The sequence below is a fragment of the Taurulus bubalis genome (assembly GCF_910589615.1).
Source record: "Taurulus bubalis genome assembly, chromosome: 12".
NCBI classification, from domain to species: Eukaryota; Metazoa; Chordata; class Actinopteri; order Perciformes; family Cottidae; genus Taurulus; species Taurulus bubalis.
In genome coordinates, this window is record NC_136600.1 from 4,447,920 (window position 1) to 4,465,459 (window position 17,540).

The 17,540-nt window shown below is 45.2% G+C and overlaps 1 protein-coding gene across 1 annotated transcript; it reads right to left on the reverse strand.

Annotated features, from left to right (window-relative positions):
- Window positions 1-11,068: 11,068 nt before the first annotated feature.
- Window positions 11,069-17,457, reverse strand: LOC306744278 (polyadenylate-binding protein 1A). Its single transcript, XM_079226892.1, has 16 exons — window positions 17,083-17,457; window positions 16,645-16,978; window positions 16,240-16,433; window positions 15,980-16,095; window positions 15,007-15,146; window positions 14,805-14,899; window positions 14,540-14,677; window positions 13,599-13,694; window positions 13,200-13,472; window positions 12,922-13,012; window positions 12,664-12,786; window positions 12,415-12,557; window positions 12,037-12,121; window positions 11,773-11,903; window positions 11,515-11,605; window positions 11,069-11,425 (listed from the first exon to the last, which is right to left on the reverse strand). The coding sequence occupies exons 2-15, from the start codon at window positions 16,835-16,837 to the stop codon at window positions 11,516-11,518; spliced, it is 1,908 nt and encodes a 635-aa protein (XP_079083018.1). The 5' UTR covers window positions 16,838-16,978; window positions 17,083-17,457; the 3' UTR covers window positions 11,069-11,425; window position 11,515.
- Window positions 17,458-17,540: the final 83 nt, after the last annotated feature.

Here is a 17,540-nt window from a genome sequence, read left to right on the forward strand (position 1 = left end):
GCGACACGGCGCTGGTCAAAGACGTTAACTCAGCATAAATCAAACTGGCTGCTGGTGCTCTCGTAGCGCTGGAAGCGGACGGTGTTACGGAGTAACAGGCGGCCGTGTTAACTGGTGACTTCCGGCTTAAAGTCGCCAGTTAACAAAGCCAGTTTGTTAATCCGTAACAACGTCATCCCGACGCAGTTCCTGGAGAAGTAATATTATGACCCCAGACACGACGGCGTTTGATGCTCCGACCTCTTTGGGATTTCCACAACAAGTATAACGCAGAAATAGTAGTTATTCTCATGGTGGAGGCAGAAAGAAAGAAAGAAATAAATATATATATATATATATATATATATATATATATATATATATATATATATATATATATATATATATATATATATACATATATATATATAAGCGATATTCAAAGCAGCGATGTGAAGCCACTGCGAGACAAAGCACACATCTTTAGAGCAAGCGGACCGACTCGCATCCCAAATTAAAGGCACAGAAAATAAACCTAAGAGCCCAATATGATCAGAACCCCAACACATGAATTAACTGACCAACAATTATGTCAACAGAGAGGAGAAACAAGTGGTTTAATAACCAGGTAAAGTCCCTGTACAAACATTTATCTTTTTAGCATAGAACCCTGAGGTCAGGGAATAGAACCCTGAGGTCAGGGAATAGAACCCTGAGGTCAGGGAATAGAACCCTGAGGTCAGAGCATAGAACCGTATGCTCTGGTTTAACAAGTGGTTTAATAACCAGATAAAGTTCTTAACCGCACATTGCTTGATGCCTGAATAAACTGAAGCTGCAGGATAATTCAGTTAAATTCATTTTTCTAAAATTAAGTACTTGAATTTAAGAGTCACATTTTTCCAAAGCTTTCCCTTTTAAATCCAGCCTTTATTTTACTTGCAATAAGAGAAGATCATGTATTTATTATGAGAGTATGTATTATTTATAATTAATCCAGTTCAATTGGAAATCTGTAATAATAAATATTGTTGAGATGTTATTCAATTGAACTTTCTTTATTTAATTTGACAGTCAGTTGTGGATTACATACAGACGTTAATACAACTGTTGGCGACTTCAATACAGACGGCACAATACCATATCGCACAAATTTGACATTCTGGTGATGTTCCGAACCTTTGCATCAGGAAATTCTCTCTAACTGGACCTCGAAGTTTAGTCGAGTACCCTGATCTCACCCAAGAACACATTGAAGTGGACTAGTGCAGCAGGGGATCGAGCCGCCGATCCTCAGATTGAAGGACGACCTGCTCTTGAGGGCCCAGTTGTTGCTGTATGCAACTAACAAATTTTTCTTTTAAACAGGGAAAACTATTTTTGGCAAGGCTCAACCTTGATGACAGTTTGCCAGGCAACCATTTTGAGAAACGGTTCTTGACCTTTGCTTGCCATCAGTGGAAACCACTTTTTAAACTAACGAATAGGGACAGCAAACAGGGACAAAAGGTTTTGCAATGTGTGTTGCAATAGTGATATTTAGATGTTGCGGTTATAATCAGACGCTGGGCGTGCGTCAACTCGTGTGCGGAAAGCACTTTTTTTTTCTTTTTTTTTTTTAGAGACAACGGCGATGCTAATTAAGTTGCTTGAATAGTTTGACTAAGCAAACTAATGAAACACAAACTACAAAGAGTTTTGTTCAGCTGCTGTTAGAAAGCCTTCTTTCTTTCATGTCACATTTTCATCAGGAGCCGATGTTGAACTGCATAGCATCCTAATTACTGAAAATATAAGGCGACTGAAAACGACAACCATATTTTCACTTTCAGCAACCAAAAGGTGAGCCCGGTTGCCAACCGCTTCTACAAGTTTGTGTTGAGCTCCGTTTTGGGCAATTCATTCTGCAAATATATTACTAATAAGTTGCAACACGCTATGAAATAATACATTAAAAACCTTACATTTGGACCGAAAAATGTTTCTCAGTCTATTTATTTTGATTACAGCAATCGGTTTTATAACTAATTGAATTTTGCAATTACAGTTTTAATCAACTGTTCATTACATTTTGTTTTTCGATATGGAAATACCATTATGACAACATGGTCAGTTATATAGTCAAAACACTTCAAATGTGTACGCCGTATTTCTGTGGTGAGACGGGTGTAGAACCGGCATCAGATAGCTCAACGTGACCAAATAAAAGAGAGACATGTTGTTCTAAGTTATTCAGGCTCAGCTCGTTCTCGATGAGGCCCATGAGAATCTGGACTGAGCTGAGGTTCCCACAATGAAGAGAACCCACCCAGAGGATGAAGGGAACCCAGCCAGAAAATGAAGAGAACACAGACAGAGGATGAAGGGAACCCAGCCAGAAAATGAAGAGAACACAGCCAGAGGATGAAGAGAACACAGCCAGAGGATGAAGAGAACCTAGACAGAGGATGAAGAGAACCCAGAGGATGAAGAGAACCCAGAGGATGACAGCTTGTGGCTGCATAATTCAGCAACAATGACGGGACTAAAACAACTGACGTGAACTGAGTGCTCAGTCTTGTTGAAGTGGAGGAGATGAGCCTCACTGGGCGGCAGCTGGAGGTTTCCCCTCCGCTGGACAGTCAACACTCCCACTACCTTTACTTCCAGATTCAGGGAAGGGCTGATTAAAAAGCAGCAGCTTCATACACATATCCAAGTCCTAGATATGAGATGCAGCATGATAAGGTGATTCAAGGACCAGGGTAATTCTTCTCCGGCCTTTCTGATTCAAATGTTTTACTGCAAGTAACATGGATAGTCTTCACGACTTCATAGCTGCATTGTGTGCTAAAGAATAACAGCTAAAGTCTCCATCTTTATCTTGGCAGGTAAAGTTATTCCACCAAAGACTGTGACATCTGACCAACACAGCAGCTTCTCACTAAAGAACTAAAGAGAGAAGCATCAGGGGCCGAGCTACACCCGGAGACGCGTGTCGGGTCTACCAGATCCCGGTCTACGTCCACTGAGGTTTAACTTGTAGAGTAACTACAGCTCCTGGACCCGTCCCTCCTCTCTGTCGTCTCCACAGCGGTAGCTGGGGAGCTAGATACCGAGACTTCGTGGTGTTTAATGTCAGTGTACGTCACCTCGCGCACGGCCACCGGCTTGGTCACGTGTCCCGGCGGGACAATAGTCCCCGTACCGCCGCTCGGAGACCGCGGACCAGTCCTGCGGTCCCTCCGCGTGCCTCACCAGCGAACTGACGGTAACGCGTTAGCATCTCGCTAGCAGGGTTAGCTAGAACGGAGGAGAACGTACCGTCTGCTTCTGGTGGCTCTGGTTCCGCAAACGAAAGGAACCGTTCTGCCGACTAAACGCGGGTTCCGGCTGGTTCCTCGGTGTCCCGGTGCAGCGCCGTGAATCCCTTCTTCGCCTCGGTCTCCGGTCTCACCTATCCGGTCCGTTTGAACGACAACAGCTCCACAGAGCTCTGTTGTTCGCTGCTCTCGTTCTGGCTGAGAGATTCAAATCCTATCGCGAGATTTGGACCCGAGTTTCAGAGGCCTCTCGCGCGGTGCTGGAGGTTTAAGCGCCACACTTTGGTTTTTACAGGAGCTCAGATGTACTATTGTTATTATGATTATTACAATAGTCATGCATTTTGTCATGCTTATTACACAATTTGATTGTGATGCTAATAATAATACAATTTAGTACAACCAACCAAAAAATAAGAGTTTCACGACCAATCAGCTGCTATTTTTTCCTTTATTTTCTGTTGGGTGTACACTATGCTGCTTATTAAATCAAATCTTTGACATTCAGCTCAAAAGCATATATGGCTTGGTGTCATCTCCAAGCTCGGGGGCTTCAAACACTTCATGCAAACATGAAACCTATCATTGATCAGTTTTTAATACACAGCCCCTCATAAATACCATTAATAAATTGTATTAATAAATTTGAGAGATCAAATTGAGTTGCTTCACAGCACATGAAGAATTGTGGATGGCAATATATACATTAAAGTCGAGCACTGAGCTCCCTCATGTCCCATAAATGACTTCAAATATTTGGTTGGTTGACAGACACATCTAATCCATGCTACAGAGGATTACGCCATAGCTCTGTGTGTTCATGATTATTTAAAGGGACACAAGAGGAAGTGACGAACAAGCTGGTGGAATTCCAGTCCGACTCTGACTGCCACTCACATCCTGACGGGCTGTTCCACTAACTCTGTTTACTTGTCATAAGGATTCCTTACAGCCCAATGAGGGAGGAACGACCACAACAAGCAGCAGCTCCAAACCCGACTGTGGAGATCATGTGACGGCAGGAATCTGGGGCAAGCTGAAGGTTTCCTTTTGTGCACATGCATCCTGTAGTTACCATAGTGTGTGTACACAACTCCAAATCCGACACAACGCAGGACCTCACAATCAAGCTCCATCCACAAGAGTATTACACCAAAAATAAAAAGCAAAGGAAACAGAGGGGGCACAACGGCCCTATTGGTGTTTACATGAACCCATTAAACTGGAGATAAAAGAGTTTCACTCAACATCCTCCCTTTGTGGCCACCACCAGAGACCGATTCCAACCGGAGCGTCCCTCGTGTGTTTCCGCAGACTACTTCCTGTTTCCCACTATCTGAGGAAAGAGTACAAATATGGACTTCGCCTTTACGAATGAGTGCGAAAAGAAAATTGATTAATTTGCATGTGCTCCCGTGCTCTCAGGCTACAAGACAAGACACTGCAGGACAGGCCTTGAAGCCAGTTCACCCCCTTGAGCTAGGTTTCTGCAGGATAGTGGACTCCTTCTGCAGGATAGTGGACTTATTCTGCAGAATTTCCATTTTTATTTATTTGAACAGGGACCGTACACATCAATCAACCCAGGGGTAAATGTGTCAGTCTTAGCTAAGGCTAAATTTCAACCGTAGTCCCTGTGGCCAGATATAACAAGCCATCACTAAAGGAAAGAAATGGTTATAACAAAACATTAAAAAAAATATTAAAAAAAAGCAATAAACATACAGGTTGCGATCAAATATATAAATAGGCCTCATCATAAAATCATAAAAACATCATAAAGATCAATAAACATACACACATTTTGTACACACAATCATTGAGGAGGGAGTCACGATTCATGCTCACACACCTGATTGCTAATAAGCCAGTTCTTCAGGCCGTTTAAAAGAGGGATATGTTCTGAAATAATTATAATTAATTATTATAATTATAATAAAGAAATAATTACAAAATGGAACAATAGATCAGATAATAGATCATATTCACAGGTTTGATTTAAAAAAATAAAAACAGAAATCAGAGAGAAATCAGACAGTGAGAGATGAAACTTTTTTTATCCTGCGGATATGCAGAGGCAGGGCATTCCAGAGGTGTCCTGCTTTTACTGAGGATGCAGACTGGCTAAAGGAACTGTTCCTAAAGGGGATGATACAGTCACCTCTCTCCACAGATCTAGTTTGTCTACCACTCTGCGTGTTTTGTTTGATAAATTCACCAAGTGGGGGAGGAGCCATATCATGAAGAACTTTAAAAACAAGACACATATAGGAGAATTTAGTGATGTTATCCCAGCTCAGGAGACTGTGTTTGCTTAGAATTGCACAGTGGTGATAACTCCTGGGCTTTTTATCAAGTATTTTTAGAGCCTGCTTATGAAGGATTTTAATTGATTTTAGAGTTGTGCTGGTGGCTTGAGCCCAGCTGGTTAGGCAATAGGTCAAATATGGAATGATCATTGCATTAAAGTACAGCTTTGCAGTATCTATGGTGAGATTGTTTCTTATGTACTTGAAATTAAACAAATGAACTTTGACAACTTTTGCTACGTTTTTTTACCTGCTTCTTAAAAGAAAGGTTTGAATCGAGGTAGATACCTAGGTATTTATATTCAGGCACTATCTGGAGCCTCTCACCAGAGACATAGACATCCGGCTCAGGTGACTTACATGCCGTCTTTGTGAAAAACATACAGACTGACATTTTCACGTTTAGGTGTAAACAGGACTCTGAGAGCCATTTAGACACATTGACCATTGTATCGGTGAGTTTAAGTGCAGCCTGTTCTTTGCTTTTTGCGTGGACATAAATCACTGTGTCATCAGCGTACATTTGAATATCACATCCCTTACAAACACTGGAGAGGTCATTTATATACAAGCTGAATAATAATGGTCCCAAAATCGAACCCTGAGGGACACCCACTTCATATCCTAGCGTTGGCGATACAGCCTCACCCACTCTAACACACTGGGTTCTTCCCTCAAGGTAGGACTTCATCAGAGCTAGCGATTCAGCTGAGAAGTTGAAATGTGACATTTTCTTAATCAAGATATTGTGGTTTACAGTGTCGAAAGCCACATCTTTTGCCCTAGAGTTCCTGAGAGAGCCCATGAAGCGAGTGACTGTAGCATCAGAGACCTCTAGGAAGGAGAAGCCAGGTTCACCCCCAGCTAAAGGTGGCAGATCAATTGAACCGACGGTGGAGCTAGGGGCCAGGGCCTTCACTGAGTCAATAAAATAGGAGTTAAAAGCTGTACACATGATTGCTGCATTTTGTGTAAGGCAACCATTTACCTAAACTTTAAGCTGCTTCATTGAACCACTGTTTTGTTTACCTGGCATCTTCTGTAAATTGTCCCATATTAATTTGGCATTACCATGTGCTTCAGTAATAATCTTAATAAAAAAATCTGCCTTTGCTTTTATAAGTTCTTTGGTCACTTGGTTTCTCAACTTTGTGAATATCTGCCTATCTGTTGCCAATTTAGATTTAAGAGCTACTTTTAGTGTGTAATCCCGCTCCTTCATTAACTTCCAAATATCACCATTTAGCTTTAGCTTTCTTAAGGAAACTCCTAATGGTGCTCTGGATTGTGGACAGGAATATGTGGCTATCATCCTCTACACTTATACCGGATAGGAGATTACTCCAATTGATTCCGTTTATAGCATCCTCAAATGCATTTCGGTCACCTTTGGGAATTCTTGGAAAGTGGACTCATGCTGCAGGATAGTGGACTCATGCTGCAGGATAGTGGAAAGTGGACTCATGCTGCAGGATAGTGGACTCATTCTGCAGGATAGTGGACTCATTCTGCAGGATAGTGGACTCATGCTGCAGGATAGTGGACTCATTCTGCAGGATAGTGGACTCATTCTGCAGGATAGTGGACTCATGCTGCAGGATAGTGGACTCATGCTGCAGGATAGTGGACTCATGCTGCAGGATAGTGGAAAGTGGACTCATGCTGCAGGATAGTGGACTCATGCTGCAGGATAGTGGAAAGTGGACTCATGCTGCAGGATAGTGGACTCATGCTGCAGGATAGTGGACTCATGCTGCAGGATAGTGGAAAGTGGACTCATGCTGCAGGATAGTGGACTCATGCTGCAGGATAGTGGACTCATTCTGCAGGATAGTGGACTCATGCTGCAGGATAGTGGAAAGTGGACTCATGCTGCAGGATAGTGGACTCATGCTGCAGGATAGTGGAAAGTGGACTCATTCTGCAGGATAGTGGACTCATGCTGCAGGATAGTGGAAAGTGGACTCATTCTGTAGGATAGTGGACTCATGCTGCAGGATAGTGGACTCATGCTGCAGGATAGTGGAAAGCGGACTCATGCTGCAGGATAGTGGACTCATGCTGCAGGATAGTGGACTCATGTTGCAGGATAGTGGACTCATGCTGCAGGATAGTGGAAAGTGGACTCATGCTGCAGGATAGTGGACTCATGTTGCAGGATAGTGGACTCATGTTGCAGGATAGCAGACTCATGTTGCAGGATAGTGGACTCATGTTGCAGGATAGTGGACTCATGTTGCAGGATAGTGGACTCATGCTGCAGGATAGTGGAAAGTGGACTCATGTTGCAGGATAGTGGACTCATGTTGCAGGATAGCGGACTCATGCTGCAGGATAGTGGACTCATTCTGCAGGATAGTGGACTCATGCTGCAGGATAGTGGACTCATGCTGCAGGATAGTGGACTCATGCTGCAGGATAGTGGACTCATGCTGCAGGATAGTGGACTCATGCTGCAGGATAGTGGACTCATGTTGCAGGATAGTGGACTCATGCTGCAGGATAGTGGACTCATGCTGCAGGATAGTGGACTCATGCTGCAGGATAGTGGAAAGTGGACTCATGCTGCAGGATAGTGGACTCATGCTGCAGGATAGTGGACTCATGCTGCAGGATAGTGGAAAGTGGACTCATGCTGCAGGATAGTGGACTCATGCTGCAGGATAGTGGACTCATGCTGCAGGATAGTGGACTCATGCTGCAGGATAGTGGACTCATTCTGCAGGATAGTGGACTCATGCTGCAGGATAGTGGAAAGTGGACTCATGCTGCAGGATAGTGGACTCATGCTGCAGGATAGTGGACTCATGCTGCAGGATAGTGGAAAGTGGACTCATTCTGCAGGATAGTGGACTCATGCTGCAGGATAGTGGAAAGTGGACTCATTCTGTAGGATAGTGGACTCATGCTGCAGGATAGTGGACTCATGCTGCAGGATAGTGGAAAGCGGACTCATGCTGCAGGATAGTGGACTCATGCTGCAGGATAGTGGACTCATTCTGCAGGATAGTGGACTCATGTTGCAGGATAGTGGACTCATGTTGCAGGATAGCAGACTCATGTTGCAGGATAGTGGACTCATGTTGCAGGATAGTGGACTCATGTTGCAGGATAGTGGACTCATGCTGCAGGATAGTGGAAAGTGGACTCATGTTGCAGGATAGTGGACTCATGTTGCAGGATAGCGGACTCATGCTGCAGGATAGTGGACTCATGCTGCAGGATAGTGGACTCATGCTGCAGGATAGTGGACTCATGCTGCAGGATAGTGGACTCATGTTGCAGGATAGTGGACTCATGCTGCAGGATAGTGGACTCATGCTGCAGGATAGTGGACTCATGCTGCAGGATAGTGGACTCATGCTGGAGGATAGTGGACTCATGCTGCAGGATAGTGGACTCATGTTGCAGGATAGTGGACTCATGCTGCAGGATAGTGGACTCATGCTGCAGGATAGTGGACTCATGTTGCAGGATAGTGGACTCATGTTGCAGGATAGCAGACTCATGTTGCAGGATAGTGGACTCATGCTGCAGGATAGTGGACTCATGCTGCAGGATAGTGGACTCATGCTGCAGGATAGTGGACTCATGCTGCAGGATAGTGGACTCATGCTGCAGGATAGTGGACTCATGCTGCAGGATAGTGGACTCATGTTGCAGGATAGTGGACTCATGTTGCAGGATAGTGGACTCATGTTGCAGGATAGCAGACTCATCCTCACTTCAGTTCACTCGCTTCCATGAAGGAAATTCAACATCGTTCAGCTCAGTTACTACGGCAACTTATGCTGGGAAACAAACTAAACATTAAGTTTACATAAAATCAACTTAAAAGAATGATAAATTAAATAAATTATTCAATAATATCATGATAGTTAACAGTACAGCTGCAAACATATAGAAATGCAGTATTCAAATGCTATTTTCCTGACAGGAAACCATGTTTAAAATGTAACGGTTAAGACATTTGCTTATGTTAAGGCTTTACTAAATCGCTTTTTTTTTTGCAATTTCATTTAAGACCCCAGCCACATAATTTCTTTGTATATTTGATTTCAAGTTGAAGCCGTTTGGGAGAATGCATTCAAAAAGAAAAGCCTGTAATGAAATGTCTCCACATGCATTGCAGTCGTGTTTTAATATCAATGTATTCTTCCCATGATTTCATTAGGTTGTATATAAATATTTCACCATATTCCAATACCCATAAAAGCATGTTTAGTATGCCAAAAAAAATAATATATATTAACGTTTATGATGAAGTAGTCCGTCCCTCTCGAATGCACAGTGCATGCAACCGTGAGTACTTTGTTAGGGCCGCCCACTGCAGTACGTACTAGAAGAACATGCATGAGCTTTCATTGAGGACACAGCTCCCCTGTAGAGGCTTCCGAGAAAGAGCCAATAAACAAAGGAGCCACAAATGGAAGCAGAGGGCAGAGGTCACCACCAGCTGAGCGGAGCAGTGCCATTCCTGATAGTAGGGACTTCGCCAGGCTGCCCACTGCAGTATACATAGCTGAAACACTTGTTTCGTTACAGAATTAAATGCAGGCCTCTACTTGGTCTGAATTTCGGAACAAAAAGGGACAGAAATCTATTTTCCACTGTGGAAAACGTAATGCAGTTTGTCATGTGACTGACACAACTGATGGCGGTAGGAAATTGGAAAATCCACTCGTTCCATGTGGTTTTCACAGAGGCACGAGAAACCAGGCTGTAACAGCTGAGCTGCTGCCACTCAGTCACTTATTTATGCACGCTGTCCTACTTATTGTGAATGTCGAGTATCGTCTATACAGATCAGGAGCACACAATGCAGACATGATTATCTGCCCAGTATGAGACATAAGCATCTTACTGTATGTGTGCAGCAAGCCAGAGCACATCTAGTTCAAGACAACAACCTGTATGTCTCAGGAAGATAGATGGGAACTCGAGACCAGTGAGTAAATAAACAGAAACTTAAAGGAAATGCTTGTAATCCCCTTCACACTGAATGACAGGGACACCTGGTGGAACACAACAGTACTGCGCCTCATGCTTTGAAATATGTACTGCATTCCAAAGTGCATACTTTTACTGCAGCTGGCACCTTGGACTTTGACGCTCTTGTTCATATATCTGCTGTGCAAAGGATTGTGGGTCAAAATGGCACGCTGGCTTTCATACTGAAAAATGAGACCAGATGCAGTACATCTGCGACTTTTTGGGGCAAACTACATTTGACAGACTATGTTATGGGACATACTAGATGTCTTTTAGGCATACTAAACAGTATGGTAGTATCGGTATTGGAACAGTGTGTGACCTCGGCAAGGACATAAACATTAAAAGCTCAGAAAAACATCTGCCCAATCACCACAGTTCACTGTAAAACACCTGACCAAGGCCGTGAGATTGAAGTCAATATCAGTGTAGCAACTAAAATTCACAAGGACAACACCTCGAAATGAACTAGAGGCCTGAGTTTTGAATGAGAATTTTATTACAGCCAGCAGTTTACAATACAAATCACCTTTCAAAATGCTCAGCTACCACCTTCCTGAACATGGCCGATATTCTGAGCACTGACACAGTAAAATGACATAAAACAGAGGAATGCATTCAAATCTATAATCTCGATTTTTTTTCTTCTATTTTTCTATTTTCTTCCCCAACAATTTTTTGTTGATGATCAAGGTCTAGTTTTATCATCTCTAGACCCGGCAGATTAATTGTTTTATTCTTTTTTTAAGAAATAATTTATCATTTTTCGATGTTTTCAGAGTTTTAGGTTTTTCAATGTTTAATATTTTTTTCTCTTTTTCCATCGGTGAAGCAGGTTTCATTCTGCAAGACAAAACAAAAACATTGACGCTTAAACTTATGGCATCTCGGCGTTATCGGATGACGATATCAAGAAGAGAACCAACACGCACCTTAGACGGTGGGAACTCCAGCAGGGGTGGTAGACTTCTGAGCAGCCTCCTTGGCCTGGTGGGCCTGGAGCACAGCAACAGCCTCATCCACCTGCAACCACAAGTCACTTCATGAAGCACTGCATGAACCATTTCCATTGTCCTCATTCAGGAAGCTGCCATCAACCAGGCTCGTGTCAATTTAGAGGAGCAAAGGCTGGTTTCTTCTTCAAACGGCTTACAAATCCCAGAGATCTAGCAGCTTATCCGTTAACTGACCTTTGAGCGCAGAGACTCAGGTGACTCGAGCATGTGGAGCAGTTCAGAGTTGTCGATCTCCAGCAGCATACCGGTGATCTTGCCAGCCAGGCTGGGGTGCATGTTCTGGATCAGGGGGAACAGACGCTCACCTGAGGGAAGAAGAACAGCAATCAATAACGGTTTAAAAAAAGGCATGAAAGCAGAAACCAGCGTGGTGACACAGAATCCTATTAGTCTTCCACAACAGTTGTGTTTGGAGTCTCTGAGCAGTGATGTACTGACCCAGCATCTGCTTCTGTTCCTGAGGCGGGGCAGCAGCCAGCATGGAGGACGTCAGGGGCTCTTGTCCTTGGACATGGACAGCAGGCTGAAGGAGGAAGCAAAGATTTGAGTCCAGGGACAAATTCTGACCAACTGTCACAATTACCACTGCATGATTATCCCAATCTATTTATATACAGCATGAATAAATTACTGAAAGGTGAGTGCTGGGTAATGTAAATATTGAACCGATTTGTGTACACATTGACCATGTGCAAACAGCAGATAGTCCAAAAGCACATTTCTCCCAGTCGTTTAAAATCCATTTGTTTAGGAATGAAACCATGTATTGTTTTTAGGACCACACACTGAGGCTAGGCTGGTTGAATCAGTACATACCTGCTGCATAGGGACCTGCGGCTGCGACGCCATGTGCTGCTGGGGGTTGCGCACTCCGGCGGCGTACTTGTACTGGGGCATGGCCCGCACGGGGGCGGCGGTGGCCTGCGGACCGGCAGGGCGTTGGCCGAGGGCCTGGGTGGCTGAGGGAGGTGGAAAGGGCACTTCGTCAAAGCTCCGTCGGCGGTTAACAGGCAGTGACGGGGGAAACAAAACACAGCAGCGTCTGTGCAGAGCTGAAATACTTACGCATGCGCTGGGACGCCATCATGCGCGGGACCTGCGCGTTGGGGGTGGCCGTGGGACGGATGGTGTTGAAGGTCTGAGGCCTGGGAGCTGATGGACGCATGGCATTGGGCATGTTTTGGAAGTCTGAAGGAAGAGGACAGGACAGAGATCCACATGGAAGCAGTCAGACCTCAGCTCTTTCAACATTAACAGAGGGCGCTAGTTACCAACTCCGTTACAGCGGCCGTTCTGTTGACGGGATACAGAGGTTCTACTTACGTTGAGGACGCACTCCTTGAGTGGCCCAACGGGGGCTGGGGCGGAGCTGCGGCAGCTGGTTGGCGGAGTAGTATGCAGCCCTGTTCTGGGTCTGAGACGGGCGAAGAGAAAAGATGTATTTATTACATGTCTCTTACAGCCACGGGACTGAAACGTTTACCCTCAACCAACAGCAGTGGTGAAAACCAGTGGAACACATTTAACTACCAGCATGACTTCAAGCAGTGAGGCGCCAACGAAACAATCGGTTGCACTTAGTTGGCAGGTGGGAGACTCACCTGAGGTATAGCCGCCATGAAATAGCCTGAGGGTGGGGCAGGCTGATATGGGTTGAGGACAGGGTTGGGCACAGCACGAACTGTGGCCATCCTCTGCATGTACTGGTTAGTTAGATGGGCTTGACGCTCCTCCTTACGCTGGGCCAGGGCCACATACAGTGGCTTTGTGGCAACAATACGTCCGTTCATTTCTGTAACGGCTTTTGTTGCCTCTTCCGGGGAAGAGAAACACACAAAGCCAAAGCCTTTGCTGCGGCCCCCCTCCATCATTACCTGGGGGAGAATAAACATGTTAATCACCACGAAACTGCATTAAAATACAGACGAGTGGACTCAATTTGTAATCAAGCCATGAAACATTGCAGCATTAACAACCAAATCAAGTGCTGAAGTCTTTACCTTAGCGCTAGTTATGGTTCCGAATGGAGAGAATTCTTTACGTAGGCGCTCGTCGTCTAGGCCATCATCCAGATTTTTCACATACAGATTGACACCCTGGTGGATGAACATTGTAATGTTTTACAACAATTTTACAATGTTTTACTGCCAAACAAACCAAAGTAATGCATCAAGTAAGGCTGTGCGGTTGCCGGTATACCGGTTTCAGATTTCCGTACGGTATGAATCGCCGCTGTTTGGCAGGCAACAACATTTAATGTTCACAGCTTGAAGCTGAAGGAGCAGCGGACCGAGCTACTTATGTCTCGTGTTAACTCACTTGACTCATGGTGTGCAAGAAATGACATCGCCAAAAAGCATGCTGGGTAAATGACACCGCCCACCAATCAATCAAAACAGCTGCTAGCCAGCTGCTAGCCAGCTGCTAGCCAGCTGCTAGCCAGCTGCTAGCCAGCTGCTAGCCAGCTGCTAGCCAGTTGCTAGCCAGTTGCTAGCCAGTTGCTAGCGTGTGGTGAATAACGATGGCGGTCCTTTTCGGCGTCAACAAATTAATGTGTTTATTTGGAGAGAAAAATACTGCGATATGAATTGTTGGCCATACCGCCCAGCCCTAGCATCAAGAATGAAGTCAAATCAGCTTAGTCTGGTAGAGCCAGACACGACTGTATCCCATGACAAACTAGTTCAGATGAGCTTTTGGAAGGCTGCAAAATGTGACATTGACGCAGCTTTATTGATTATTGATCCTTTGCGCTAATTTTTACTGCTCATCATAATGTCAACAACTGGGTCTGTTGGTCGTTACAGTGTAAAGATACCCTTGTACGCTGATGGGTAGACAGGGGGACACCAGGGCCCAGAATGCAGCTTTCTTGCATTTGTGAAGGGGGCGTGTCCATGCTAAAACCCTGTAATGTTTGAAGAGTGGAAGGCCAACAAACCTGGTATCTTGTCATGCGATCTTGTTTCATCTGCTCAAATTTACGCTTGAGCTCATTCTGCCGCTCCCCTTTCTTCTGTGCGCGGCCCACATACACTTGTCTGCCATTAAGTTCTTTGCCGTTCATGTCGTCCACAGCCTGCAACGAAATAAGCAATAAAATACTGAACGGAAGATATGTTTGTATGGACTCAAAGCCATCAGCAGTAAAGATACATAGTATGGGGCAATGTTGCCTGAGAAAAGAGCCACAAGTTGATCCTCACCTTTTGTGCATCCTCGTGTCTCTCGAAGCTGACAAAGCCAAATCCCTTTGATTTGTTCCCATCATCAGTCATAACACGGATGCTAAGGCAGGGTCCTACAACAGAACAGCTCATCAGTACACATTATGAACCGGACCAATTAACACAGACAACCCATGTAATTGTAAGCGTGCCGCTCTTTGAAAGAGAATCGTTGGCTTACCATATTTATTAAACATCTCCCGGAGCTTCTCGTCATCCATGTCCTCCCCAAAGTTCTTGATGTAAACATTGGTAAACTCTCTGGCGCGTGCCCCGAGCTCAGCTTCCCTCTCTTTGCGAGACTTGAAGCGGCCAACAAATCTGTTGGTCAAATGTAAACTATTATATGATATATTACACATACCAAGACCCAACCACTCAATTACCATGACATTCCAATAGCTTTTGCTGGAATATCAACAGAAGACCCAGAGAAGCTGAAAAAAACTGTTTGAAGTAAACGTCTTTTTTTGTCTCCTTCAACCAAAATATTGTCATCCACCACTAGTTGCAGTGTGGGACACGCAAGACTCTTTCATAGCTGCAGTGTGTTTAGATTATAAACCAGTCATGTGAAGCACTAGTAGTACCTTTCACCCCAGGAGAGCAATAGAAGAAATATATTTAGGAGGATGCATTTCGGGTTAAAGGCAATGAACAACTGCGTTGTAACTGGCATTTGCACCAAGTGAGCCGTGTGGAATGCAGGAAAGATGCGACCGCCGTCACTTTTAATCTAGACATTTAAATCTCTAGGACACCAACTTGTGAACCGGGTTGCTTCAAACCACGCGTCCCTGGAGCAATGTCACAAAGGAACACTATGAAATGAATTACAAAACACTCGGGTCGCACACTACTACAAAATGTATAACTATTAATTCAGATTCACAGCTACACTGGCCAGGACTGGAATGTCCGCTGCTTCTCACGCCGTATGAGGTTTAAAACGCAGTGCTGTTCTCTAGGGTGCTCTTCACTTGGTTGTACGATAGCAGAAAGGACACAGAGCATGGTTGGCGATTGGTTTGTGGACAAGATGCAGTTGAACACAAACTTTGATTAGGCATTTATAATAACAATTAAAAAATAATAATCTTGTTAGTACAACACTCCATACCCATCTAAACAAGTGTAATTGTAGTCCCACTTACACTTTTCTGTCATTGAGCAACATGCCATTCATTTTCTCAATGGCCCGCTCAGCAGCCTCGTGGGTCTCAAAGTGCACAAAGCCGTAACCCTTTGAGCCATTTTCATCACAAACCACCTTGGAGAGGGGAGATTTTAGCATGTCAAAACAAACCCAAACAGCATGCATTTAAAACACTGCAGACAGTTTCGATCTTTAGTCATGCAAACTAGTGATCTGTATGGAAAGCACTCAAACAGCGGGGCACAAAGGGATGGCTACCTTGCAGGACAGGATGTTTCCAAAGGCAGAGAAGGTGTCGTAGAGGGCTTTGTTATCGATTGACTTGTCCAGGTTCTTGATGAAGATGTTGCCCACACCACTCTTCCTCAGGGAGGGGTCCCGCTGAGACCACATGATGCGGAGGGGCCTGCCTTTGATCACATCGAAGTTCATGGTGTCCAGGGCTCTCTCAGCTAGAAAACAGAACCCACAATGTCAAGATGCTGGGGACACTCGGTGCACATGGATTCTGCCTCCTGCAGTAACTCCAGTACCTCTATAGAAACCACAAACGCCACCAATGCATGACATGCTCAGTAATCTGATATAAGGTCAACACAGATGCAGGAACATGTGTAGTTCGTGAAGTCAAAACGGTCCCCGCTACATCCACGGATCACTTACCATCAGCGGGCTGCTGGAAGTTGACATAGGCATAGCCGAGGGACCGGCGGGTGATCATGTCTCTGCACACCCTGATGGAGAGGATGGGCCCGGCCGGGCTGAACTTCTCGTAGAGCATGGCCTCCGTGACGTCCGGGTGCAGGTCCCCCACGTAGAGGGACGCCATCGGGTAGCTCGGCGCGCTGGGGTTCATGTTGGCCGCCGTGGTGGTGGTGGTGGTGTCTCAGGCGGTACCGCTGCGGGGTGATGGGAGCTCGATGCACGGTTGACAACAGCCAGCCAGTACGCGCCTCGTGTCGGGAGAGACTCCAACGCGCGGTCCCCTCAACCGCTTCTGTCGATTTAGGAGCGCGGACACATTTACTAGCCGTATAACCGGTTAGCAACGTGGGCTAGTTAGCGTTAGCTGGAGCGGCAAAATGTCGGCGCGTGGCCTACCCGTCGCGTCTCGCGCAGCAGACAGCTTGTACCCGGTGCTCTGCCTCGGACCGTTAGTCCTGTAGCGGCCGGTATTTCCCGTAGCAGGCTGGAGTGACAAAGCCCGGACGGGAGCGCGCACGGCTGACTGCAAACAGGCTAACGGTTCTCACCACGCTTCAACAATGAGGCTCGCGGCGGGCTCACGTTTCTTCTCGTTTCTGTCCTTGTTTTCTTCTTCGCGTTGCTTGAGTTGGACAATTGAATCCTGCTTCACCGATTTTTTTTTTTTTTTTCTTATAAAAATATGTCTGCGTGTGCCCTCTAGCTTTTGGTTTGTTTCATAATAATAAAATGTGTGCCGAGACTAGCTCCGGAGCACACCCTACGCAGACGGATTACGAGAATGAAAGGAAGGTCGGTGGAGGTTGTTTCCCGATTCTAGTCCAAACCACGACGCGTGTCCCACCGCGGTGACG